Source organism: Aythya fuligula, chromosome 10, assembly GCF_009819795.1.
Source record: "Aythya fuligula isolate bAytFul2 chromosome 10, bAytFul2.pri, whole genome shotgun sequence".
Taxonomy (NCBI): domain Eukaryota; kingdom Metazoa; phylum Chordata; class Aves; order Anseriformes; family Anatidae; genus Aythya; species Aythya fuligula.
In genome coordinates, this window is record NC_045568.1 from 22,054,264 (window position 1) to 22,081,287 (window position 27,024).

General features: G+C 40.0%; 1 protein-coding gene across 1 annotated transcript in view; it reads right to left on the bottom strand.

Moving 5' to 3' along the window:
* Positions 1-27,024, bottom strand: part of FGD5 (FYVE, RhoGEF and PH domain containing 5) — a 100,522-nt gene that overhangs the window by 21,333 nt on the left and 52,165 nt on the right. The window contains exons 6-12 of the mRNA XM_032193886.1: positions 19,728-19,870; positions 18,148-18,309; positions 15,532-15,614; positions 12,583-12,633; positions 10,999-11,057; positions 3,406-3,477; positions 1,649-1,717 (exon numbers count right to left, since the gene is read on the bottom strand). Of these exons, the coding sequence (XP_032049777.1) occupies positions 1,649-1,717; positions 3,406-3,477; positions 10,999-11,057; positions 12,583-12,633; positions 15,532-15,614; positions 18,148-18,309; positions 19,728-19,870 (639 nt within the window). The remainder of the gene's footprint in view (positions 1-1,648; positions 1,718-3,405; positions 3,478-10,998; positions 11,058-12,582; positions 12,634-15,531; positions 15,615-18,147; positions 18,310-19,727; positions 19,871-27,024) is intronic.

Sequence of the window (27,024 nt, forward strand, 5' to 3'; positions counted from 1 at the left end):
ACCATGTCTTCAAAGGATTTAGGTACGGTCCTTATAATATGAAGGAGTTAAACAAATGTAGATTTTAAGAGACAATATTTAGAGGGTTATTCTAGTCTTGAGGGTTTGTGTTTGTTTTTCTTTCCCTTGGACATCTGAATCGAGATAGAACATGGGTTAGGCTAGATGTGCTGCCAAAGGGAAGGGTATGTTCATGCGTATCTTAGCTGTTACAAAAAGGTGTCAGCAGTGATGGATGGTGGGGGCCTTAAGACTGATGTAGCAAAGGTGCTACATGCAAAGATAGAATATGTTGGTAGAGTTGTGCAGTAGTTATCTTAATGTATTCATAGACCGAATAGTCCATTAAACACTTGAGTGGTGGTGGCATAACAGATACTTCACAGTATTAGGAGATAATGCAAAACCTTTCAGATGTTAATGTAGGAATTACCACATTCCACACTGGTTCTGTTTCCTACATTTTCACCATCCTGCTCGTGTACAAGTAGAAAATGTTAATAAGAAGAAAAAAAATAAGAATTAATGGCAAAATGTATACCTTCTATAATAAACCTCTCACAATGATCCCTGGGTGAAATGCTGTCAGCACTTACAGAGGCCACAGCAAGTATGTATTCCAGACATGTAACCCCCTTATTTTAAAATGAAGTCTGCAAACAAGTACTTTGATGTTAATTCCAGCAGTAAGGCTCAGTACTTTATGTTGCTTTTCCAGGAAGGAGATTCTAAAATCTCTACACTTATACAGAATTTTTCAAACATTAACAGGTAAGCATCACAAATCCTATGACAGGCAAATATTATTTTCCCCTTCATACAGATAAAAGCATAAAAATAACTGTGATTATACAATAAGCTACCTGCAAAGTTGAGAACAATGCTCAGGAGCATGGAGTCTCAATGTAGTGTATACAGCCCAATGTAGTGTATAAAGTAAAAGAGAAAGCATGGGTGTTAACAGCAGATCTCCCAAATGGTGGGTTTTCATCTCTTTTGATTTGTGAATACTTAAAATCTTCCAGTAACTGATAACTGGTTAATTTTTCTTAACTATCTTAGAAGAATTGCAAACCCTCATCGAAAACTGCTGCTTCAATCAACAGAGATCTGGAGATGTGTGTTCAGAGGGACTATACCCAGGTGGTGCACACAATTATCAGGTTATTTACAAAGACATGGACATCAGGAGCTAAAACCCAGCCATAGAGCTTCAAGGATACCAAACTCACCCAAAGACAGCTTTCCTAAACTTTACCGGTAGTGTTCTCTATTGTTTCTGGTAAGACCTCCTAAGGCTTTAGAGGTAGATTTTTAAGTATGAGGCTTAATTGTTGAAAGTATTCCTCCCAAGCACCTTGGAAACCTGCACTCTCCTTTGCAGAATTATGGCCTAGTAGTCAAGGCTGAATGGAGCTGTGGTACAAATGGAGGGCTGCACAGCACTTACTCTTATATGCAGGGCCAATGAGTACATGTGTGAAAGAGGCTACAGTCTTCTGTGTCTTTTTAGCAACAGAAACCCACTTACCACATCACTGCTTACAGTTAAATGACTCGCAGCCCTGAAATCTCTTCTCTGGTTTACAGCTGTGTAAGCACAGGAGAAGATATGAAAGAGATAGTAAAAATGTGAAAGAAATCCTACCAAGAACAAATGCCGAGGGTGCTTGTTTTTCCCAGAGACTTTCATCAGTGTTCCCTCTTTTACAAAGACCTAAAGGGAAAAAAACAAAAACAAAACAAACAAACAAAAAACACTTGTAATCCTGAGACTGCATTCTGAAACTTACTGAGAAAAGAGAACATTCCTCATGTAGAAGGAGGCACTCTTAACTGCTTTCATCAGCATAGTAACAGATGGATACCTCAACATCTGCTTCTAGCCTGACTTTATGGCTTGCATTTGTATCAGTACTGAATGGCTTGGAAACCCATGTGTCAGACACCAGGCAGTACTCAGCCCACTGCGTCTGCACCATGGACTGCAAGGAGACTGTCACAGATTTCAAAAGTAACATATAAAGGGCTTCAGAAAAGAACTCATTCTCTGATTATGAAAAATAGACAAACCAAAAAGAAATGCTGAAACCTTTTCACATCCATACTATGCCTACACTAAACCTGTGTATGTTTGCAAGCATAATACCTTGTCTGTCCATATTGTTACTATGTATGTAAACAGGACTGTACATGTAACCAGCTAAAACAACGTACTCAAACTTAATTTCAATAACATTTGAAAAGGTCTAAAATAATTAAAGCAGCAGTGGATTTACAGACATCTACTCTTTTCTAATGGAGAGCAGGATCTGGTGTAATTTTCTACTCTAGAATTGCACTGAGGTTTGCAGAATTTATTAATTCACTACTTGGCAAGGACAAGTGAGGATACTGATGTTGGAGAAAAAATAAGAGGATCACTGCAATGTTTGGTTGATGAGGATTCACATACTAAGAGTATGCATGCCTTGAAAATTTCTTCATGAGTTTTGTTAAGGACAGTAGTGGGATGAAGGGGAATTTAGGGTTGCAGAACTCTAGAAAGAAATCTTTTCAAGTGTAGAGGCAGGTTGGGCCTGAGGAAACTGGAAAGGTTTGAAAGAAAGGAGGATAAATTTGTATTTGATGTGAATGGCAAGACACAGCTATATAATTTCCCACTTTCTGTTCATGTGCTGCTTAAAAGTGATGTCTTGCATTAAAAGTTGCAAGTTTAGGCTGGAAATTAGGAGATTTCTTCTCAGAAAGAGCAGTCAGGCATTGGAATGGGTTGCCCAGGGAGGTGGTGGAGTCACCATCCCTGGGGGTGTTCAAAGAAAGGTTGGACCTGGTGCTTAGAGATGTGGTTTAGTGGGTGACATTGGTGGTAGGGGGATGGTTGGACCAGATGATATTGGAGGTCTTTTCCAACCTTAATGATTCTGTGATTCTATGAAAAGAACAATTGCAGAATGGTAAGAATAGAAAACTGAAAATAGGTAATTTCCCCTGATTTAGGGATCTAACCTACCCCCAAAAATTTGAGCCTTTCCAGGCTGTAAGGAATTTCTGCTCGTACTTCAAACCTTTCAACAAGAATATGTAAGAAGGAAAACAGCAGCTCCTCCAAAACACACTACATGGGGTGACTGAGGACAGATGGTGTGAAAAATCAAATGGCCGTTCTGTGTAAAAACGGCTAATGCTAATGCCTGTCTTTGCAAGTGCAAGGCTCTCAACATGCAGTGCTCCTGAACAGTACCAGAGCGATGGCTTTTTACATAAACCAGTGCTACAACTCTTATCACAGCGGGTCAGTAAACAACACCTGTAGATGTCTGAAATCTGGCCATCCACAGAGGCAGAGATAAAGCTGGCCAGAAACAATGTCCTTATCAGCATAGGTCTGCCTGCAGTACTCACCCTTCCTGGCTGGAGGAGGCCCCTCTGCCCCCTCACACTGTACTCAATGTGTACCAGCTTCTGCAGGTTTTCCTAAGAGAGAGAAACAACATTTAGGAGACCACATGGTGATTGCTTTTAGAAAAGCAGGCAAACCTTCCCTCAACCCTCCTCACCATTTTATTTCTCAAACGCATTAAAGTAATATTACTGAACTGGGTTTCAGAGAGAATTGAGCTCATGGAATTTAGGTGCACAAAGTCTTCTTCCAGCCTCATAGGTTTTATGAAACCTCATCACCTGCATTCACATCTGCTTGGCCTTCTACACTCCTGTCATTTTTGATACTTCTTTAACACTTCCTCTGTACCTCAGTTCACTTTCAAAAGAGCCTGCTTACTCCATGCAGTATTTATACTTAGGTCTCTTTGCTGACTTTCTTTCTCTTGGAACCAGTAAACTGGAAACAGAGACAAAGTATAATATCTGCTCCAAAGGCTTGTTCATTAGTGGCATGACATAGATAATCCAAAGCATGATTTGATACAAGAAGATCATTGCTAGGATTATCTGGAGGTTTATATTCTGTGCTAACAGATTACTGACTTTGCACTATGGAATCTGGAAGTTAACTAGTAAGCAGTTGCATCTCTTTTTTGATACTTTGCAAAGATCAGGAAGCCCATTATCAAACTCTGATGCTACTAACTGCCTACTTGACTTGAGAGCACAGACAGTGGGCACTGGCATGTGGCATGAATTTATCTATAAAGATGGTAAATAAATTTAATCTAACTAAGCTTCTGCTCTCATAAAAAGATGGTATTGGGTAGAAGAGGGGTCTGTATCTGTGAAATATTGTTAGTCTTTTCAAATCTCCTTCCACTTAGTAGTTAATGCTGCTAAAACCCAAGCTTGTACATAGGATTCAGCCGTGGTTTTAACTAGTCCAGAAAGTAGAATGGGCTGCACAGCAGCAATCACTAGAATATGTCTAAAAGTTATGTCTCTTTTGTCCGAGTTAGCCATTGTGTCCTAAGTCCTCAGTTACATACAAAGAAAAACTACAAACTAAGGACCACATTTTATATACCTTCATCACCTGGAAGCCCTTGACAACTGTTTTCTGCTATGGCAGATAATAGTTTCTTTACCTGTGCTCCATTGACTGTCCTTAAGCTATCCCTGGGCTTAGTTAGACTCTATAGATTGAAAAATGTAATCAAGGATATATCTACCTGATTGATACAAATCAGTGGTGCCTATAGAATCAGCTAATTAAGAAAGCTATCAGAGATAACAGAAGGAGCATGTCCATATCAGCATGATGGTCTGTCAAGGCTGGATTTCATCTATCAATTAATGTAGCTATCTCAGCTTGCTTTTTGAGATAAGCCTGAAATACCTGTGTATGTTACTGCTCTGAAGAAATATTGCACTTGTTAAACATGATATTAGGTTCAGTAACCACATACCAAACACACTGAAACACCTACAAGCCTCGAGTAACTCAGGGCTGCATTGTGACCATGCAATATAACTGACAGTTGATGCACTTTCAGCCATCAAGTATCTCTTTTGCAATGCAGAAACTAACAAATGGAATTTTTTAGGTCACTTCAGAAATAATATAGGCTAGCAAAATGGAAACTATATATAAACTAATAGCACAGGAAACACCAGGGATCATAAGACAGCTGAAATTTGCAAAAGAAGATTGCAAAGGTCCCATAACTAAAGGGTACTTTAGCCCTTGCAAAACTTGTCAAATTGACAGCTTCCATAATGGAGCCCCATTCTTCATAGAATCTCTTGGGTTGGAAAGGACCTTAAAGATCATCTAATTCCAAACCCCCTTCCATGGGCAGGGACACCTCCCACCACACCAGGTTGCTCAAAGCCCCAGCCAGCCTGGCCTTGGACACTTCCAGGGATGGGGCATCCACAGCTCCTCTGGGCAGCCTATGCCAGTGCCTCAGAAACTGATTAAAGAATTTCTTCCTAATATGTAATCTTAGTCTACTCTCTCTTAGTTTAAAGCTGTTGCCCCTTGTCCTATCACCACATGAAATGACAAAGAGCTCATCCCCAGCTTTCCTGCAGCTCCCTTCAGGTACTGTAAGGCCACTGTAAGGTCTCCCTGTAGCCTTCTCTTCTCCAGGTTGAACAACACCAACTTCCTCAGCCTGTCTTCAAAGGAGAGGTGCTCCAGCATCTTAATCATCTTTGTGGTCCTCCTTTTGATTCATTCTAATAGCTCCATGTTCTTCTTGTGCTGGGGGCCCTGGAGCTGAACGCAGTGCTCCTGGTGAGTCTCACAAGAGCAGAGTAGAGGGACAGAATCCTCTCCCTTGCCCTGATGGCCATGCTGCTTTTGATGCAGCCCAGGGTATGGTTGGCTTTCTGGGCTACAAGTGCGCATTGCTGCCTCATGTTGAGCTCATCCACCAACATCCCCAGGTCCTTCTCCTCAGGGCTGCTTTCAATCCATTCTCCAAGCAGTCCGTATTTGTGCTTGGGATTGACCCAACCCAGATGCAGGACCTTGCACGTGCCCTTGTTTGAATCTCAATAAGTTCATACAGGCCAACCTCTCAAGCCTGTCCAGGGTCCTCTATGTGGAATCCCTTCCCTCACAGGTTGGTGTTGTCAGCAAACTTGCTGAGGACACTCAACCCCACCTCATATCCAGAAAAAGTAGTGTCTTCTTGTGAGTACACTCCTGGTAAGTGTTCGTAGTACTCAGTGGGGTTTCTACAAGAGTGAGGGGAGAACTCAGTTTGCTGCAGATCAAACACACCACAGCTTCTCTTAGGACTTCTGGTAGGGGTGCCTGTAATAATGCTGACTTTTGCAATATAGACACATGTTCACCAGGAAATGGACAGAGATGTATCAGACTCATTTCCTGTAGGAAGTCAAATGATCATCACACGTGAAGGACTGTGATTTATCTGGAAATGTAAGAAGCTGAGGAGGACATAGTTTTCTTATGGCTCCCTAAAAAAACTCTTATATAGTTTTCTTCATTTTGCTCAAAAACTCCGATCATTCTCCTTTCAAATACCCTTCACAAGCAATGATTCAAAAATGAAGACAAAGCTCCACCCACTTAGTACTGAAGATGTGGGGTGACTGAAATCCTTCTCTAAACAGCTTAGCAGCGGACTGCAAACTTCCATGAGCAAGGAATATATTTCATTGTGCTATGAAAGGTCTCTGTATCCCAAAAGAAATTTCACCAGCTGTTAATAGCAACAATGATTTACAATTCTCAGCATCTCAGGGCCTCTAACAGTTGTAGAAGTTCAGAGAGCAATGCAAACCCTGTTTAGTTCAAGTAGTGAATGTCTCCTAGAGTTACAGATATACTTAGTACTATGTGGTGATGATATGCCTTATGCCTCTGTTTATATATCTATGAATTGCAAATAATATTTTTCTACTTGATAAAAATGCTGTGGAGATAGACTAATATAACAAAGTATCTGAAAAATCCTGGTTAATAATTCCGAGGGGCAAAAATGCTGTAGTGTTATTACAAAGCAAAAAAGCTAATAATGAATCTTTGATATTCTGCAGAAAACATAGATAATAATTCAGTGTTCTTGTCAGATTTTTGGACTGTAGTTTGATGAGTTAATAAATGGCAGCAGAAATCTTCCTCTTTCCAGGTACATGTCAAATCTAAATTATTACTTAGAAGATCAGCTGGGTATATGCCAGTTATTAATGTATCTATATTGATTGACACTGGTTCAGTTTGCTCTGTAATTAGAGTCATTTTTAAATTCTTTGCATTTTTGAAAATCTGAGAGAAAGAACAGAATTGCTGGTTATGGATTTTATGTATGGTATATTAATTCAGGAGGACAATTTCCAATTTAACAGAATACTGAATTTTGATTCTCGTGAACAGGCCTCTTCAAAAAACCTGCAGCATTCACACAGATGGGAAAAAAAAGGAAATTTTATTTCATCTCTTCTAGGCCATAGCTTCAAAAAGAGCAGATGTGCTCTGATTGATATGATAAAATGAAGTGTAAAAATCAATGTGGAATGTGTGATGAATTTTTTCCAACACAGTCATTATTAATAGCAATTATTAATAAAGTCTATTGCATCTGTAAAACTCAGAGGATATAGTGATGTTCTTCAAAATGAAAAGCATATAATCATTGCACAGTAATGCAACACAGTAAATGTAAGTCTATCCCTCAAAATATGGAAGAGCTACAAGCTAACCACCACCACTTTCAAATGAAGCTATATGTTCCTTAGCCATAGACATCAGAGAATCTCTATTTGCCCCTTTGACAGCTTTTGCTTACTACCAAATTTCATTCCTGCATGGCTTGTGAGGTGCCTAGAACAGAAGTAGGGAACAGAATTTAGGTGAAATCCAAAATTGGGATATTTGGTTTAAATCAAAGACCATGGTACAGCAAAAACAGAATTCAAACTTTCATGACCATTTTCGCCAGTAATATAACTCCAATATAACTTCAATGCAATATGCAATGGATATCTGATCTTGACCACTTATGTAGACATGCAACTTCAGAAAAAATATTCATACAAATCTTCCATGTATTTGAATAAAATCTAAAGAAGCTGAGGTGTCAGAAAAAGATGTGGAACTGATAGGAACTGAGTTCTTGCATTTCTTAGCTCCAATATGGGTGTCCCTTAAAGCTCTGAGATTACTGTGGAAACTTGTCCTGAGATCTCAGTTTTATGATGAACTATTTGTTATATTGGTACAAATAATTATGTATTTATTAATGGAAAGTACAATTGTAAATTTCTTTCCCTGAGGAGATAGAAAATCAAATCCGTTGAATCCTTTGCTCAGTAAGGTGCATGGTTTCAGAGTCAATCTGTAAAGTGACCAAGATTACGTTTCTTCTTATGTTAAATTTAAGCTTGTTAGACCACATCCACCCTGTAATCTATGTGTGTTCATTTGACTTGGTAACAGTGTCGTGTTTATATAGTAACTAACTATTCATTATTGTCGAACATCTTGGAAACAGTCTGTATAAAACATCATTTCCATGCATCTTGCTTTTCTGCTATGCTTCTTTCTCTCTCCTTTCCTTCTTCACCATTTTGTTCGGCTGTAATGCAACTACCACTTCATCTGCACAAAATTTCTTGCCAACTTTTGTCCCCCATCCTACCTACCATAATGGCTGATGACAAAATAGTTTGTACTGAGAGCTAAAGTGTCTTTAAATAAACTTGAGAGTAAATTACCAAAGAGATCAAGAGTAGCTAAAAGTTTACACTTATCAAAGGTGTTCATGCTGCCTGCTTGCTGAAGCAGAGAGTGTGCTGCTTTGCTTACACATGGCTTGTATTTGGAACTTTTCCATAGCAATCAGGGGAAGAAGTGCTGTCTTTAAAGGACGGCTTGGAAGGTTTTGGATTGTCACGGAACCACATTAACACAGCAACTGGGCTGATGTTACTGTGTGAAAGGGAAACGTGTTCTGAGCTAGATGCAGCAGGACAGTGTGGGGTGAAGCCTGAAACAGAAAAGTGGAAATGGACTTAATGGACTTAAACCAAATCAGTAGGTCCAAGCTTTTTTGAAGTTTGCATTGAGTGATAATGTAGATCTGAAAAGAAATCTACTAGTTGGGCTTCATGTTGATCTGTGGTAATTTTGCCAAAGACTTCAGGAGAAGCAGGTTCAGAACCTTGATCTCAATTTCTAGCTATCAGAAGGGAAAAGAGGCAGATCCATGAAGACAGGTTTCCCTACTCAGGAAATAAAACATAGCTTTAACTACAACTTATCTCTTTCTGATATAAATAATACAAGATTTTATTTTTTCCCTGTCTCCGGCCACGAGGATATCATCACTGAACTTGGTACTCTAAAACAGACTGTGAACACATGGGCTGCATTTATGACCTTGGCACACATATCAGAGACACGGATTTTAAACCTGCACAGCAGGGATGTTCAGATGTGAGCAAAAGTTGACATTCTTGGCTCTTGGGTTCATCTGCTGCAAGCAGATGCTTCTACTTCTCTGAACAGAGCATGAAAACTTCAGTTTTAAAAGTTGAAGGGCACGCTGGATTTTGAGACTCTTTCATTTTTACCTCCTGAGCTGCTGCAAAGAACATCCTTCATCAAGTTGACCTACTAAATTTTTACCATGTCACACAGTCTGAATTCATTGCCTCACCCAGTGCCTTCATTCCCCATACAGAAGACAAAGGCATTAATGGAAACACGCTGAGCCAGAAGTGCTGGTATGTGGTTATGGTGGCCCCCTAGCATATGTCTTTCCCTATCAGTTCCTGTGCATTCATTCTTTCACCTTTAAAATCCTACCTGAAAACAAATTCTTACTAAGGTGGGTTGATATTTCATTGCATTTCTTTCCCTTGTTCACATTAACGCTTATGTGTTTTTCATCTTTGTCCCTTTGATTTGTGTTTTGGGTGTCTGCGTGATTATTAACTACCCTCTCTCTGCTCAGTAAATGAAATAATTAAGTGACTTGACTGCCAACTGTAATTAACCATAGGAAAGGGTGTTTGCAAAGCTGGAGACCTTTAATTTAGCAAAGGCACAACAAAATCCCAATACAGGATGTTAGAGTCAGAAATGTAGGTACTTTTCACTAACTACTTCAGGTGGATGCTAGGTCTGTGCAACTGAAGTTGAAGGTCTGCAAACATTAACCTCAACCTCAGGAGAGAATTTAGCTGCAGGTGTGGGTGGCTAGTGTAACAAAATGAAAGACACTGCCTTTAGTTATGATATCATCTGGATGTCCACCAAGTTAGATTCCTCTGGAAGTTAGATTCCTCTGGATTCTTCTGCATCCCATGTCTGGCAATCTCTGTGCTGCCTCTATGCTTCCTAACACTGCTTATTACTAATGTCAGTAGCAAAACTCTTGTCATCTTACCTAAAGATCAGACCTAGATCCTTGGAAACAAATAGTCATAAGACTAGCTATGTGCAGGCTATCTTTGCCTGTAAATTAGGACTCTAATGTCATGTGAGAGGCATTAGTAAGTCACAGTGACCTTATTGGAACTGTTAATTTCTTTGGTGAACTATATAACTTATTTAGATATCTATATCTAAATTTAGATATGAGCTGTAACCTATGAAAGTCTTAGACAGTCTATTTGACTGAACATTTGCAAGACTATAAGCCCAGACCAATTCTTCTGAAGTAAAATAGGATTCCAGAATGGTAGAAAACTTACATACATGAGCTCAGAATGTATCTTTGACAGCACATTTTTGATGTCTTCAGCATTTCATATCTAAAACCATCCCGGACTAGTAATAGAACCATGAAAATTCCCGTCTCTCACTTCATTGCACCATATGCCATTTTGGAAATCCTAAGAGGAAGAAAAACTTTGTGCTGCTTCCTACAGTGACTTACATCTTGTACAGCTGCACTAAAGGGCATAGACCTGCTCCATATCTGCAGTGCTCTAAGCCAGACCTATATAAACTTGAGATTTCACCCTGGAGGAGGTTTCAGAATTTATCAGATACAGATACATTTCATCAGATGTGCAGAAAAAAACACTATTGATTAGGAGAGAGTGCATCATGATAGGACTCACCCCTTGGAGCATGCTCTCGTTGGCTCGGTCTGTGATTTCAGAAACAATGAACAAGGCAGCTGAGGGGTGAAGCAAAGCAAAGACCACAAATCATATAAGAGAGGAGTAAAATAACCCCAGTCCTTTCTGTTTACAAGGACATCTTTAATAAAAAAAACAACCCTCCAGCAGCAGCAGCTCCTTAAATATTTTGGCACCACTAGGATGCAAATGCCCAGCAAATTTAGGACCCAGAAGAGTCATCCTGTTGTGCAAAGCTCTGCATCATGCTTGTGTTGACCAAGAGAGCTCATGAGGTTCCTTTTAAGCAGAAAATCTTTTTGTAATGTTTTCTAGTTGCATATTTTTGACATTTGGAGCTTGCGGTGGAGAGAGATTCATGTAATCCATCGTCAAACATCTAAAAGCATGGCAGTCAAGGTGGCTTGTTTCCCCTTACTACCAAGAGAGAGGACAGGCCATCCCTTTCTGACTGACATGTGTGACATAAGTTAACATCTGGCTTCTCCACTGGCAAAAAGCCTGGGCCTGGACATATTTGCTGGCCTTGAGGGCAATGGCATAACATACTTTAGGTCCTTATCTCAGATCTCATTTTCTCCTGTGGAACAGGGCATCCTACCCATTTCCAGGTCTAATCTGGGAGCATGCTAGCTGTTGCTGGCCAGAAATGTGACAAGTGTGCTAAGGACAAACAAGATAGGCAAATGTGGCTACAGGGCTTGAATGTCTGCCCTGGCTCTGTTTAAATTACTGCTATAGCTATAATCATTGTCAGTGACAAGGGTCCAAAATTTTGCATGAGATACTACTCTTGGTCAGAACAGAATGACCTTTAGTCAGTCTTAGACCTTCTTGCTGTGAGTTGCTTTGTATTCACATTCACTATGACAATAGGTGCACTGGTTCATTAATACACTACTATTCTTATTTCATCCTGGAAGCTATTCCCACTCAAGCCCAGGCTAAACCTCCCTTTGACTTCAGTGGGAGTAAGACAGTTGTGCTTTAATCTATCTGATGTGGTGGGAAAGATGGTGTTAGCAACTGAACACTGGATTTGTTCTTGATTGAGCAGAACAGATTTTTATGTAATGTCTTACAAGTTTACTTAGACTTAAGGAATACAGAAGACAGATACATGATGTCTTCAAAGTTCTGAGAGAACATCAGGCATACCCAGGATAATGATATACAAACAAATGGGTGGACCAATCTCAACTGGCTTTACGATGACCAGGTCAAGCATAGGTGGAGCCAAAGAGACTAGGATTTTCCAGGTGACTGGGGCAGAAGTACAACGTCAGCACCATGCTTATATACAAGATCATTTCTTCTTCTGTAAGTTAATCATGTCAAAACTATTGGAAGCCCACATATTTCATTGAGAAAAAAAGAATAGCATTCTAAATGATTCTAAATGATTCATCTAAATTAGTAGTAAGTTCTTGTAGACTTTACATCTAATTTATAAATACAAAATCTTGAAAATAAACCTGTTCCATATATTGCAATACAGATCCTGCACCTCTTTAGAAGCAGAGTTAGTGCAGCAAAATTTTGTTCTAACCCATTTCATTTTACCTTGTGTGGCTTCATATTCTGTAGAATCAGGACAAAGATTATTCAAGTAATCTGTAGAAAACAATCAAACACAGACATCCAATAATTAGAATTCAGATCCACATAATCTGTTGTTGGATTAGCTAAAAACATAAAATCCTAATGTCCTGTATCACTTTATTCCCAAATAATTAAGTTTATATTGCCTCTTTCCAAAGTGAAACATCTTCAACTGCATTCTACTTTGAGAATCAGTGCAAGAGCATTGATTCAGACATGGACTCACCTCATAATTTTTGGCAGGTATAAACCAACAGACTGACAATAATATTTCCTGGTTTCTCTGCCAAAAGAATTGCTGAGTAGCACCATTTGACAAATAATTGTTCTTCTCAGGAATTCTAGGTTCCCATCTGAATGAATGGTGTTGGCTACAATGACCTATTTTCTCTATTAATATAAAATTTATTACATGAATTCTGTAGACACAAGAAAGAGAGTGGTTCTGTACATACAGAGTTCAATGATTACTTCTGAACTCCATCACATTCTAAAAAATAGGACTTGCATTTACAGGAATTATTTTTGCACCATCTACAGACCTTTAACTTGTCAGCTTTATTTGGACTATTTGACTTAGGGACTGGTTTAGTGGGTGATATTGATGGTAGGGGGATGGTTGGACCAGATGATATTGGAGGTCTTTTCCAACTTTAATGATTCTATGATTCTATGATGAATCATCTGTATGTTTTTGTCTGGGCCTTTATTCCTTTAATGGCTGTACTATATGAGCATCACCATTTTTAAAGCCTAATCATGAAATACTTTTTTCTTATCTCTCTGATTATCCAAGCTCCTAAATTCTGCATCCAAGAAACAGGCCCATGGGCTGGGAATTTTGATGCTCATGGATATCCATTCCCTTGAATGTCCTATCGTATGTGTTGCTCTTTCTGGTGCTATTCTCTCCCTGAAGACCCCCAGATCTGCTTGGCTTTCTCATGCATTCAGTAAAGTGTCTGCCTGCACTCAGGCAGACAGGAAGGGGTTTTGCAGTGCTATCAGGCAATATTTAGCATTGCTTTTTACAGCTGCAAGCTCTGTCCTTGGTTACAGACATTTAACTGAGTGGGCAACTCCTTTTGGCTGTAGTACAGTAACTGGCAACCAATATCCGGATAGAATACCCTTCTTATCTGGTAGAAACAACCAGTTATGAACACACAAAAACACCTGCTTTTTATTTTTATTTTTTATTTAACATCACTTAGAGAATTTGAAGGATTGCACTGTTCCAGACTCAACCTGTCCTAGCAGCCAAAGAAGGGCTTGGTTTCATGAGGTGAAGAACTGTAGTAGTAGCTATTTTCTGGAACATTTTGAACCAGCATACCTTATCCCAGAGCACACAAAAACTTTCATTTTTTCCAGTTAGTGCCAGTACCTGGGCACTAAGGAAAAGCTCAAGTTGCTTCAAGCATGGAGGGAACGTTCAGCCACTGGAGCTTCACTCAGACTCTTCCAGCTCTCTCACAAAATACAGTGCTTTATGTTTGTAATTTGCCTCATGGAGCACAGAAATGGACCAGAGAAAATGGAGTCTGTGGACGGTATTTCTGACAGGGATGTGACACGTCCATTTCCTCAGAGGCATTGTTTGTGTGCATGCACTAAAACACTGTAAGTATCATGTGAGACAACTAATTTCTGCACTGCACTCGTCTGGAAAGTTGCCCTTAATGTAGACACACCCAGGGAGGGAAGCAAGTCAGACAGAGAAAAGTCCTACTATTGGCATCCGGTGTTCATTTGTATTGCTGCTACTAAAAAAGAAAAGAACAGCTGTGAAAAATGAGTTGCATCCTTGATCAAAGTGTCTAGAGCAAGATGAAACTGCTGCTAATAGTGCTGTGAATAAAAATTCATATGGTCCCTTTGTTCTACTGTGTTTATAGGAGTCTCTTCTAATATGCTGTACATTCATCAGCTGTTCAGTATGGGCAGGATTTATAGCTTCCTTTTTACCGTCCCACACGTAACTCATCTTGCATCCCTCTCCACCCACACATATACATACTCCTAAAACATTTCACCATCTTTATGTCTATGGATCCCTCCTTTTGTGTTTCAATCTGACAAAATTACATGACAAAACTGAGATTCATTGGCTACATTTCACCATTTCTTTCCATAACCAGTTCATGAGTAACAAACCTGAACTTCACAATTTTTTAGGGCACGCATCCTGCTCCAAAAAGACTGCCCTCTTCACAGCCTTGGCCTTGCTATATTTGCAGTGGCTTGCACAGAATAAGCCACTGGGGAGAACAGAACCACCCACCTTGGAGAGAGTCTGGGTAGGAGAAATGTATATGTAAAGGGAATATAAAGGGAAGTTTTTACTGTAAATGTAAGATCTGTAAATGTACTGTTAGTGTAAATCTGGATCTCTGCCTCCTAGGCCATGGAGAAATTGGGTTGCCTTAGGTGTACTGTACATGGTGCTCAGGGTGCAGTACTGGGTACAACTGCTTTGTTGATGGAGGAAGAGGACATGGTGCTTGCCAATGTCATATAGGATACAGTGCAGACTGCCTCCCCTTGCTGGGGACTACTGTGCCCTGCTACCTCTGATAATTGCCTCTGATAATTGCTCTTGACATACATAAAATCAAACCTGTTTGCTGGCAGTAAGGTTCCTAAGTTCTGCCTCTCCTAACTCATGGAAGGGAAAAGCCAGGAAGGAATGGCTAAAAGCATCTGACTTCACACTTTTTAGTGACCTTTTAGTATGGCAGTGCTGAAGAAGTGCCAGGCTCTCTGAATCCTGTATTACGCAGATTGAAGTTCCTAGGAAATCCCATGCAGCTCCAGACCTAATTTAGAGTCATGGCATCAATGTGTAGCACAGGCCAACATGGGAGGGTTTCCACTGAATACCTTTGAGAATGATTTAGTTTTACTGACCTGTGAGCAGAACGCGATATTGGAAGACCCGCTGCACCACTTTCAAAAGCTGGTGTTTCACACTCTGTGGGCTTCCACAGGCTCTTCTGTCCTCAAGGGAAAGGAGAGGAAACACAAAGATCATGATGTGTGAGCTCAGCAGCAAACTGTCACCTCCTTCACCTGATGCGTCCCCTTGATATTTGCTAACAAATGCACATATTCTATTGAACCATTCCAATTAACCAAGTCCCTAAGGGTATTTGTAACTCTAAAGAAGTACTTCTAACAATTTATTTTCTACGGCATCATTTGAAAATATTTTGGATTCAGAGGGAAAAGAAATGAAAGTGAACACAATTTAGAAGGTTAAAGTTGGATAAAGATTTAGGGTGGATATAAAGAGCCCGAAGTATCAGATCTCAGTGAAGCTTGTCACTTTTGTTGTTTTTTTTTTTTTGATTAAAGTTTGTTCTGTTTGCAAATTTTTAGTATCTTATTTCAAGACGTGGAATTGAGCAGCATATAGCAAAAGCACTTTTCTGTGATGGGTTGGAACCTGAGTGTCTGGAGAGTGTTTACAACAGAACAGAGGGAGCTTGTGATCTAATACACACATGAAGAAGTAACATTTTTCTCTTTACCTTTTCCTTAGATTCAGCCACTGCATATGGCCTTCATAAGGTCTATTTAAAATAGGAACTTGCTGTGTATCTGTTAAACATTGCAACACTGCTGCAAACCAACAGCAATCCACAAAACTCAGTCCTCAAAGCCTCCATCTCCAGAGGCACCAAGAAGCAGAAGCTTGCAAGGACCTGAGCGGAATGGCACAAAACACAGCTGGTTCTTTATGATGTCTGAGTCTGAAAGCAGTCAAGTCTCACAGGGTTTCAATGTTCATCAACCAAAACTTCTGCAGTGTTTGCCACTTTGAAGGGAGACAGGACAAAAGGGGGAATAGGAATCTTAACTGTTTAAAGGAAGTCTGGGAAGAAACAGTATTTTCTCAGGCAAAGATGTTTCATGTTACTGTATTACTCCTCTAACTGACAGACTGCTCTTACTAAATGTGCATTCAGGGTAGGGCTGAGCATTCCCAGCACCCATACCTCAATTCAGAGGTAACAGAAGCAAGATGAGGACCTAATTCTTTTTTGTTAGACTAGGAAGCTAATAGTGGCCATGTTTTTAAAATGCTAAATAGAAAAGGTCTGATAGACACCTACCCCAAATTTGTGTGTGTGTGCATGCAAAAGGTCAAGAAGTAACAGAGCTCACTTATTCTAGATTAAAATCCTGATGATCTCATCATAGGTGAAGCTCTAACCTGCTTCTTAGATATAAGAGACAGTTTTTAGGGTTGATATTTAAGACAGAAGTCCACAGACATGGACCAGGAGGGATGCTAGGAATACTGATCAACAGTAGAAAACTGCGTTTGACAAGCTCACGTTCATAGCAGTATGAGCCATCAGAGCTACCTCACGTGCTAACAGAAATTAATGTGGTGACTACAGGTATCTGTTTGTAAATGCTGACTTCCAAATGTCTTTTGAAATCAATTGTTATCCTTAACGTTTCATATGTGCTGCAGAGAAAAACACAATCCGTACTCCTTAGAGCTGGTACTCTAAATAACCCTTAAGGTCCAATCACTAACTTATCCTGCAGACCCAAGTAATTGTTATTTCTTTGATCAGATAAAGATAATAAGAAAAATGGATTCTGGATAAACATTAAAGCAGCATTTCCTTTGACCGTTTTAGCTCAACAGTATTAATATAGCCCCACTGAACTTTCCATCCACTTATGGCTTTACACTTTTGAAATGATGTGGACCATCCACATTGCCAATATCTTAAAATGCTATCAAGAATTGTAGGCTTCAGTTTCTGTCAGTTGCACTTTGATGGTGTTTTTCAGTCACTCAACAGGGATGAGTTAGGTTACCACAACTGGAAATATGTTTCTTGCTTTAGCAGTACAGGCCAAAAGGTTACAGACCATTTCAGGGAGGTCTGAAGGAATAGACCTTGTACTTTGGCTAGTGGAGGTGGTGTCTTCCTCTGCAGTTAAATTGGCTGCCTGTCACAAGATCCTCTGTAAACAGAGGAAGCAGTAACAGGCATTTAAAAATGCAGAGAAATGCAATTCTAAAGATGCTGTGGGTTGACCCCAGCCAGCAGATAAGCACTCATGCAGCCTAACCCTAACATTCATCCTGGCCAGACCCAGCACAAAAGAAAAGATGGAAAATGCAGTGAAAGAAGAATAGATAAGAAGACACAGTAACGATAACAGTTATTAACCCATCCTCAGATGGACTGAAATGTATAAATATATGAATGAGAAACTATTCCACTATCTGCATATATTTCAACAAAATATATTCATGGATCTGTGGACTCACAAACATAGATTCTGAATCAAAGGGGAGTGTGGGGAACGGATGCAGACACAGAAGCACATCATGCACATGTGAACATCTTACTTCATTTCTATCAGCAGGATGTGTGAGGAGAGCTATGCTCCCATTCTACCCTCTGAGAACACTGGTGGAATTGCAGCAAAAATGCCTTGAGTAAGTCCTGTGGTACAGCTATACATCATTGCAGCTAAAAAAAACAGAAGGGCCTTACCTCAAACTCCTGAATGATGGTAGCCAGTTGGGAATATTTATGGCAAGTTTCATCTAGCAAAGCCAAATTCCTATCAAACTGTATAATATAAGCTGTGTGGTGATTCAGCCTTGATTTTCTGGATATAAAAACATCAGCAACTTTCTGGTGTTCCTCCCTAGGGCCACAGAAAGAAAAAAAAAAAAAAAAAGGCAAACAAAAATTAAAGAAAAGTTCTGCTTCTTTCTCATGGCAGCAGTTCTATTCATCAGACCCACAGTGGCCAGGTACATTGTGCAGCTAAAGCCTAGGTTAAATGGCAGGAAGTAGGAAATACTTCTCAAACACACTGGACAACAAAATGGGCTGCTGTACAACAGGCACCTTGAGGTGTCAATCTTTTGGCTGTGCTAGTGCCATGACAGCCATATGTGTCTGTAGCACGCAGGCTGTCTACTTTCTGGACACAGCTTCTGCTTCTCTGAACAGACCTTTCAACTGCTGCAGGGCTTTGAGCACTGATTGTGGAGGATAGCATCATGTCTTCAGTTGTAATATTGTATCTTCATTCCTTCTTCATTGCACCCTGCTCAGCACCACCCTGCCATTGGCTGCCTCAGCAGCCAGTAGCACAGTACTGAATTATTTATGAAGCATATCGCAGAATCACAGAATCATTTAGGTTGGAAGAGACCTCCAAGATCACCTTATCCAACTTATGACCTAACACTAACAAGTCCTCCACTAAACCATATCACTAAGCTCTACATCTAAACGTCTTTTAAATACCTCTAGGGATGATGACTCCACCACTTCCCTGGGCAGCCCATTCCAATGCCTCACAACCCTTTCAGTAAAGAAGTTTTTCCTAATACACAACCTAAATCTTCCCTGGCACAACTGTAGCCACTCAAATGTCATGTACATGTACAGCATGTACAAGGAGAAAACAGGACGAAATCACACAATAGGTTAGCCAGGACTGCTGGCAAATGGAAATTCACCCTGTGAGGGTGTTTGGTAATTCACCTGTGAGGGTGTTGTAAGTGGAGTCCCTCTGCAGACTGGCAGGGTCTGCTTGGCTTGGAAGCCTAGCTAGTGCAAAGCCTTGCTTTGGGATTGGAGAGAGGGGTGCTCCTTATCTGAGAGCTACGCAGTTGCTATGTAGATTTCTGTAAGCGAAGAATCTTCTTTAAAGTCAACTCTGATGTCTGAAGCTGTTCTTGCCTTCCACAGCATGAGTCTGTGACCTACAGGCTATGTGTGTGAAGTCACTTGGTGATGAGTGTGAACTGGCTTGACTAAGTGTGCAAGGCAAAGGAAAGAGGATAATGTATATGGAATAGACTGTTGTTACAACAAGGCCATTTCAGAGCTGTGGGCTGTGCACTGTGGAAGTGTTTTAGTATTTGCTTTCTCAGCCTAACAATCTGCTTGTTTACTTCTTTTCTGTATGAAAAATCTGCCAAAGTAGTTCAGCTTGTTCTCCTTTCACCCATGCAGGTATCCCAGCCTTGTTGCTGGCAGGGGTGTCAAGGGAACACTGTGTCATAGAGGTTATGTTAACGCTGTCAGGCTGTGCCATTCCTTACTTACCATTTAAGAACTCTTTCTTCCAGCTCTCCCAGGATCTCTTGGTGTAATTCATAAATCTCAGAGAGTTCACTTAAGCCCTGCTTGAGTTCAACCACGTCCTGTTCATCTTCTCCAAGCACTTTGATGATACCTTCATATAAATCCTGTGAATAGCAACACAGAAATTAGGCAGTCAGACATAAAAATCTCTTCTATGAAATTATTATTGCAATTTCTTGAACCCTAAACTCCACTTTCTAGGAATTCTACGTTACACTATCCAAAGTTATAGATTGTACTCAGTAGAGCAAAGAGATAATACCATATATTTTATTGCATCCATTAGTTCATACACATTTTCATTTGATTCCACAATGCTGTGAACACAAAATTTAACATTTCACCTGGCCAAGCCATCAGACCCTTATATATACAATGAGTTTGTTATCTTTTTATTTACCTTCGTCTTTTTCCCCTGCTTTTCTGGGTGTAGTTGATCTCATTTTCTAGTGTTTCTTAACCAGAAACATAATTTTAAAAAATGAAGAATGAGAATCTGTCATCACCTTATAGGTCCATGACAAATATATATATAAAACCTTCTACATGTCTTGTGTTGAAAATTGCTGCACTTGTCGCCCAATCCAAATTTAAAGGGAGGAAGAAGCAGTAAGTTTAAGCTATGAAACAAGTAATTTTCCATATGAAACTGAGACCATTTTTCCTCATTTTAGACATGCCTTTGATCCTGTGTGCACGGGAGTAATTTCCTCAATATTAAGATGTATCCACCTCTGGAAAGGGTTCTGGCTGACAGCAGGCTCAACGTGAGCCAGCAGTGTGCCCTGGCAGCCAAAAGGCCAAACTGCATTTTGAGGTGCATTAAACACAGCTTAGTCAGCTGGTCAAAAGAGGCGATTCTCCCGCTATATTTAGCATTGGTGCAGCCTCACCTTGAATATTCCGTGCAGTTCTGGGCTGCACAATCTAAAAAAGATGTTAAGGTCCTTGAAAGCATCCAGAGGAGGGCAACAACGCTGGTAAAAGTGCAGGAAAGCATGTCCTGTGAGGAGAGGTTGAGGATGCTTGGGCTGTCTGGAGAAGGCCAAGAGGCGACCTCCTTGCTCTCTGCAACTCCCTGAGGATGGGAAGCACAGAGGCAGACACTGGTCATTGATGACAGGACACATGGGGAATGGCACAGAGATACACTGGGGGAGGTTTAGACTGGACGTGAGGAAAAATTTCTTTAACATGAGGGTGGTCCAACTCTGGAACAGGCTTCCTAGCAAGTCAGTTGATGTCCCATGCCTGTCAGTGTTACATAGGCATTTGGACAATGCCCTCATTAATATGCTTTAATGTTTAGTTAGCCTTGAAGTGCTCAGGCAGTTGGACTTTGTAGGTAGATGATATTTGTAGGTCTCTTCCCACTGAATTCTACTCTAGTCTAGTCTAGTCTAGTCTACCATAGTCTAATCTAGTCTAGTCTAGTAAATAGTAGCATACTTTTTTAAGACTGCATAGTGAAATGTTTCCCCAGTTTAGACCTAGAGATGAGGAATAAGGCATCCATCTGAAACTGCAGGGATAATTTGTATTAGATTCACAGGGATTAGAAAATCATTCCAAGTGCATACAGCAATTTTTTGTGTGTGTCTAAAACATTGCTTAATGTCTCCTTAATCCAGAGCTCTGGATGCTGAAATGTTTCCAGGTCAAAGCCAGGTTCCTACACAATCCATCTTCTCAGCTTCAAACTTGTGAAGGTGCTCTGGCTGGCACCTGGATATACCTCAAGAGACTTTAGCCACTCTGATGCCCTGATTCTGTCCAGGTTCCTACCAGCCACTGCTGTTTCCTCTGCCTCCTGCTGCTAGATGCATTCCCTCCTTACAGGCAGTGGCAAGAGGAACTGAGACATTTAGAGCTGCCTGACTTTGCTGAAATCTGCAATGCAAACCATGGCAGTAGGATCTAAGGCAATGCACAACACTTCAAGGCAGAAACACCAGCACTGTGCAGAGGAATTGCTAACTGTTGCTAACAAAGGCAGATTCTGGCTGCCTTTGCCACAAGCTAGACCACTGCAACCACATAGTTTATCTTCATAGCACTATCTGGCGTTCAAAAGCAGCAGCCTTCATTTGGTAAAATTAAGTGGCTGTAATTTCAACACCTGATTTGTCAGTATTGCTACAAAGTGAAACTACAAGAATAGCAATGGCATAGTATCCTGCATTTTTCTGGGGATGATTCTGCAGCACTGTTACAGGTTTAATTCTTCTCTGTATTCATTGCAAACAGATGACTGAGTCAGGCCAGTGTGTTGGGCAGGTCAGCTGGGCTTACAGTTGAATTTTGCATTTCTGCTAGTCAGGTATCCACAGGCAAAACATCTGAATCTCAATTTCTCTATGACAATAATTGAACAATTAGAAACCTACGTGCCTCCCAGTTTGTGATAAGAGCAGAAACTGAGCAGTCATATAGAAAGGCCCAGAAACTTGTTCTGTGAGTGCCTTTTCCAATCTTTCTGCATCCCAATAAGCCATGAAGTGTGTAGAGTTTTTATTGAACAAGATGAGGAAAAAAGAAGTTAAGAGAGAAAAACCAAGTAAATAATCAAAATACCAGGCCAGTAGAGAGGCCACATTAACTGTGAGATTTGAAAGCTCCTGATGACTCGTTTTGGCACAGCAGCTGCAAACTAGGAGGTTGCAAAGCTTCCTGCCTTATAAAAATACTATCTGTCCTTATCTGACCTTCCTTTCCTTTCTGTTTGTGAAGGAAAGGTTAGGGGACTGCAGCATTCTCTCTTATTGCTAACCAGTCTATACATATTGTTTTTTTCCAGCAAGTACCTTAAATGTTGTCGGCCTTGGGGCCAAGTGGGGAAGCCAGGTTAGTATCTTTCCACTGATCCTGTCAGCCTGATGATGTTGATGGTTTCTGTGACTTTGTTGCCTTAGATCATTAGAGTAACTATACAAGCTGCAGCCACATCTCAGCTGCTCATCATCCCAAAAGATACTCTCCAGACAAAAGCAGCTCTGAGTAAAGTAGCAAGAGGGGTCTAAATAATTTTGTCAGCCAGAAGAGTCAGTACAACTGCACACTTTATGCACAAGGCTCTACCTCCATCAGATCACAGCAGCACTAACAGCAATGCATTAAGAGCATCTGTCACTATGAGTTTCATCCAAAACCCCCTGAACCATCTGAAACAACTAAAGGTTTCTGGCCATAGCTATGTTCCATGATTAGCACTGACTAGATTGTCTGCCAGCTCCAATGTGCGTTAAATTTCTGTGCAGTGAATGTAGTGTTGGCAGATTGCTTTTCTGGGGATGACAGAAATCTGCCAGGGCTAAAGGATTTGAATCAAATACTCAGACACACAAGTTCAGAACACAGCCAATGAGGCCCAAGGAAGATAAAGATTCTAACATCATTTCTATACATCTGTGTTGTTGTTTTTTTCTGTGGTTTTTGATGCATGGTGACAAATGTGGATCAAGCTTGTATCAGCTAATGTCAGGCTTTTGTAATGCAAGATTATTCTGTGGCCACATTTTGAAAAGACGATTTATTTGGAAGAGGTTTTGGTGGTTGTTTTTTAACATGATCACTTGAGAACTGCTGTACTATTGTGTTTAAACAGACAAATGTTCTAATAGCCATAGGGGAGAAATCTGTCAATTCTCTTTTTCTTTTTTTTTTCTTTTTTTAATTTTTTTTCAAGTTCAGCATTAAAAATACTTGAACAGGGACTTAGTGGCTGAATAAGACTTTGACTGACTTTGAAGTCAGGAGGGAGCATACAGGTATGATGTGGTTTAGTGTGATCTGGCCTGTAGTCCAGATCACAAGACTTAGCAGAGTATAGCATTCATAAGAAAACAACCAACTTTGGTTTATGATGGAATATACTATATATTCCATCTGTTATGAATATGCTAACAATGCAACCTGAAAAAAAAAAAACAACAACAACAACAACAACAACAAAAAAAAAAAAAAAAAACCAAAAAAAAAAAAAAGGAAAAAGCCACAAAAGATGCTTTTGGTGATCTCATGAAGGGTCAGGTAGATCCTAACCGCATACATATATAAAACCCAAGTATCTACTCACAGCAGCTAGTGTTAGAGCCCTGGTTGGCATCCTGCTCATGCTAAAGCCATCACATCAGGAATCATTGAACAGTTTGGGTTGGAAGGGACCTTAAAGGTCATCTAGTTGTTGTTCTAGGAGTTGTTCTTCCAGCAGGTTTGCAGCTCAGCTCTGCTTCAGTCCAAAATCTATTGTGAAGAAAAGCTTCAGTGTCCAACCAGTCTGGCCAGATTTGTGCTGTTAATGACTTTTTTTTTCACACACTACTCTAAACAGTGAGTTATTATTGAAACCAATGTTTTCCAAAGATATGTTAAAAACATTCTCTGCCTGTCCATAGAAGCCAATTCATCAGAAAAAAAAAAAAAAAAAAAAAAAAGCAGCTGCATAAAAATCGCTGAGAAGGTGATTCTACCAGTTGAATTACTAGAAATGGCAGCTAGATTTTTCCACTCGGAGACCATTTCCTGGCCTCTTACCCCACTGTATGTGGTGTGGCCAAATGTGCTGTGAAAGGAAGCGGTGCTTGATAAAATGAAACCTCTAAGGTCACACAGCACATTGAAAGATGCCAAGCTCCTTCTACCTGGCCCTGAACCAGGATGGGATAGGTTGAGTATCCTCTGTCAGGATCGAGTGATCATGAAGCCTATTGCCAAAAAGTCAAACTCTGTTCCCTGAAACTTTAGAGACAATCTTATGAGTTTCCCTGGGCTGTACTGGGATTTCCCACAGCATTTCTCACAAATCTGACTTCTGTCAATTAAGAAGTTTAGACATACATGGTATAATTAGAGAGGAGTCTGAAAGAAACAATTTACATGAAACCTGGTAATGTCCAGGTATGAACAGCTCAGAAGCTCTGAGTATGTTTCACCAGGGATCCAAATTTTACATTAGACGGTTCACTTCAGTTTGATTAAATCAAGGTAGCTGTACTGATTTCAGCATGCTGCAAATCTGGCTGGTATAACTGTGGTCCTGCTGAAAAGTTCTGTAAGGAGCCCAAGGGCCTCTGAGCAGCTTCCTGCAAGCTTCCTCTCCCCTCACCTATGGGAACCAGCTCCTGATAAGCTTTTAGTCTTGTCACAGCCTTCCTGTCTTTTCTGTTGTAATGCTGTCAATTGCAAGGCACACACTGACTCACTATGAACTGGAATGACTGGAATATCTAATAGATACTAGCCAAAAGAAAAGTTGCACATGAGCTGCAGTTTTTCAGCAACTATGACATATGAAGCATTTGTTTTCTGAAAAGCCACTAGAACTAGGTTAAAAAAATCATCATTATGATATTTTTATTTTTGACTAACTATATCCTGGATAAAACAACATCACAAAAAAAAAAAATCTGAAAGAGTATTACTATGTTTCCTAATTACCTGGGTCTAATTTCCATGTGTCTTGTCCCAGTACAACAAATAATCTCAACATTGTGCTATTCTAGCTCCCATTTTTTTTCTGGTGTGTGAGGGAGGCTATCTATGTATTCCAGCAACTGTACACTCTAGATACTTTCCAACCATCTAAGCCAGTCAAACCATCTTCTGGATACTTTCAGAAGTTCACTACTGATGTGCTTAAGTAACCTATTTTGTTATAGCAATGTCATTTATTCCAAAATAACTGAACAACTCTGTGTCTATCCATTTTCCATCATAGTGGTGCAACAAGATTAACACTCCTTCCCCATAGCAGCTCAGCGGATTTAATTAGTCACTAATTGCTGGCTTCTCTGATCATAAAGAATTCTTAGACAAATTATTTAATGGCAGTTGCCTGGATAGCTAGCCTTCTAATGATTAATAAAAAAATTATAATCCTCGTAAGGTTCCTCCAGCACAAATTATACTATGATATTACGAGCTTGTAATAGAATAATATTCTATAATAGTTAATGTATAATATGATATTTTTATAAAGATTAAATGTATCATATCATAGTTACTATTCTGTATTCATGTTTTTTTCTTACTGTTGTTCACAGATTCTGCAGCATTCATGAAAAATAACTACGAAAATAAGCCTCTAATCAGTAGACTTCATTCCCTATAAAAAAAGGGGGATGCAAACTACTTTTCTGGTCCCACCAACTCTAATCAGTCATGGCACCTGAAGGTCTCCAAGTCTGTCACCCATTTGCCACATTTGAACACAGAAGGTACCAAACACAAAGTTCATATAATTCTCTGTTGAGTCAAAAATTGTTTAGAAGACACACATGAACTGAAGTCATTCAGTTTGAGGCTGTGACATAGTGGCCACAGAGCTCAATCTCACCCAGGGGTATATGAGCCTACACAGCTTACTCCTGTCTTACACCTGTTCCCACACCGGTGTTCAAGCATGCATGTGAAAGCATTATCCAGGCTGGCTAGGTGATACAGAAGGTTAGCAGCTGTACTATGAAGATGCATTTTTGAAACATAAAACATTTCTTTATATTTTGAGTACCCATAAATAAATCCTTCACAGCCATCCAATTAATTCCTTAACATCCCAGAAATAAACTCTACAAATAATTTAGTGAAACAAAGAAGACCAAAACCCACAGCCCAAAACATTTTTCTTTCTTCCCTTTTCTTTGTGCACATCACTAACACAAGTTACATTTTTTTTCACCAAGAATGCCTCTGGAGAATTTCTGTTCTCTTCTGGAAATGGTGGCTATATTCTGGAGACCGTTATAAAGGCATCAGACAGGGAGTAATGCAGGTTTTGTTTCAACAAGGTCTTATGCTTTAGGTTGAGTGCTGCCTAACTGCCACATGTCTGGCTCTCAGAGTAGAACGTGGTACCCTCTGTGAGGTGGTGAGGCTCACTGTAGAGTGAAGGGATATGAGGCACTTTAGAGATGCTGACAGTGCCAACGTTAAGAGGACACGTTGAATATAAGATAGTTTTGGAAAAGCCACTTCACTTTGCTATTTAGGTGCTTAGCTCAAATCAGCTGTAGCAATTCGGTATGCATATCAAAAGTCATTTTACAAGGTGGATACATATTGCAGTCCTTTCTGCATTTCAGCCCTGCTCCCAGTTAGCTTTTATCAACCTGAGAATATTTAACCTCAGAGGACATTAGTCAAAGGAACCAAAACTAATCTTTTGTCGGATACATTACTGCTTTAGGCAAGTATTTTACCCAGGAGAAAAAAACTGCCTGTATGTATGTGTAAATTATCTTAATTTGCTCTGATGGGTGAC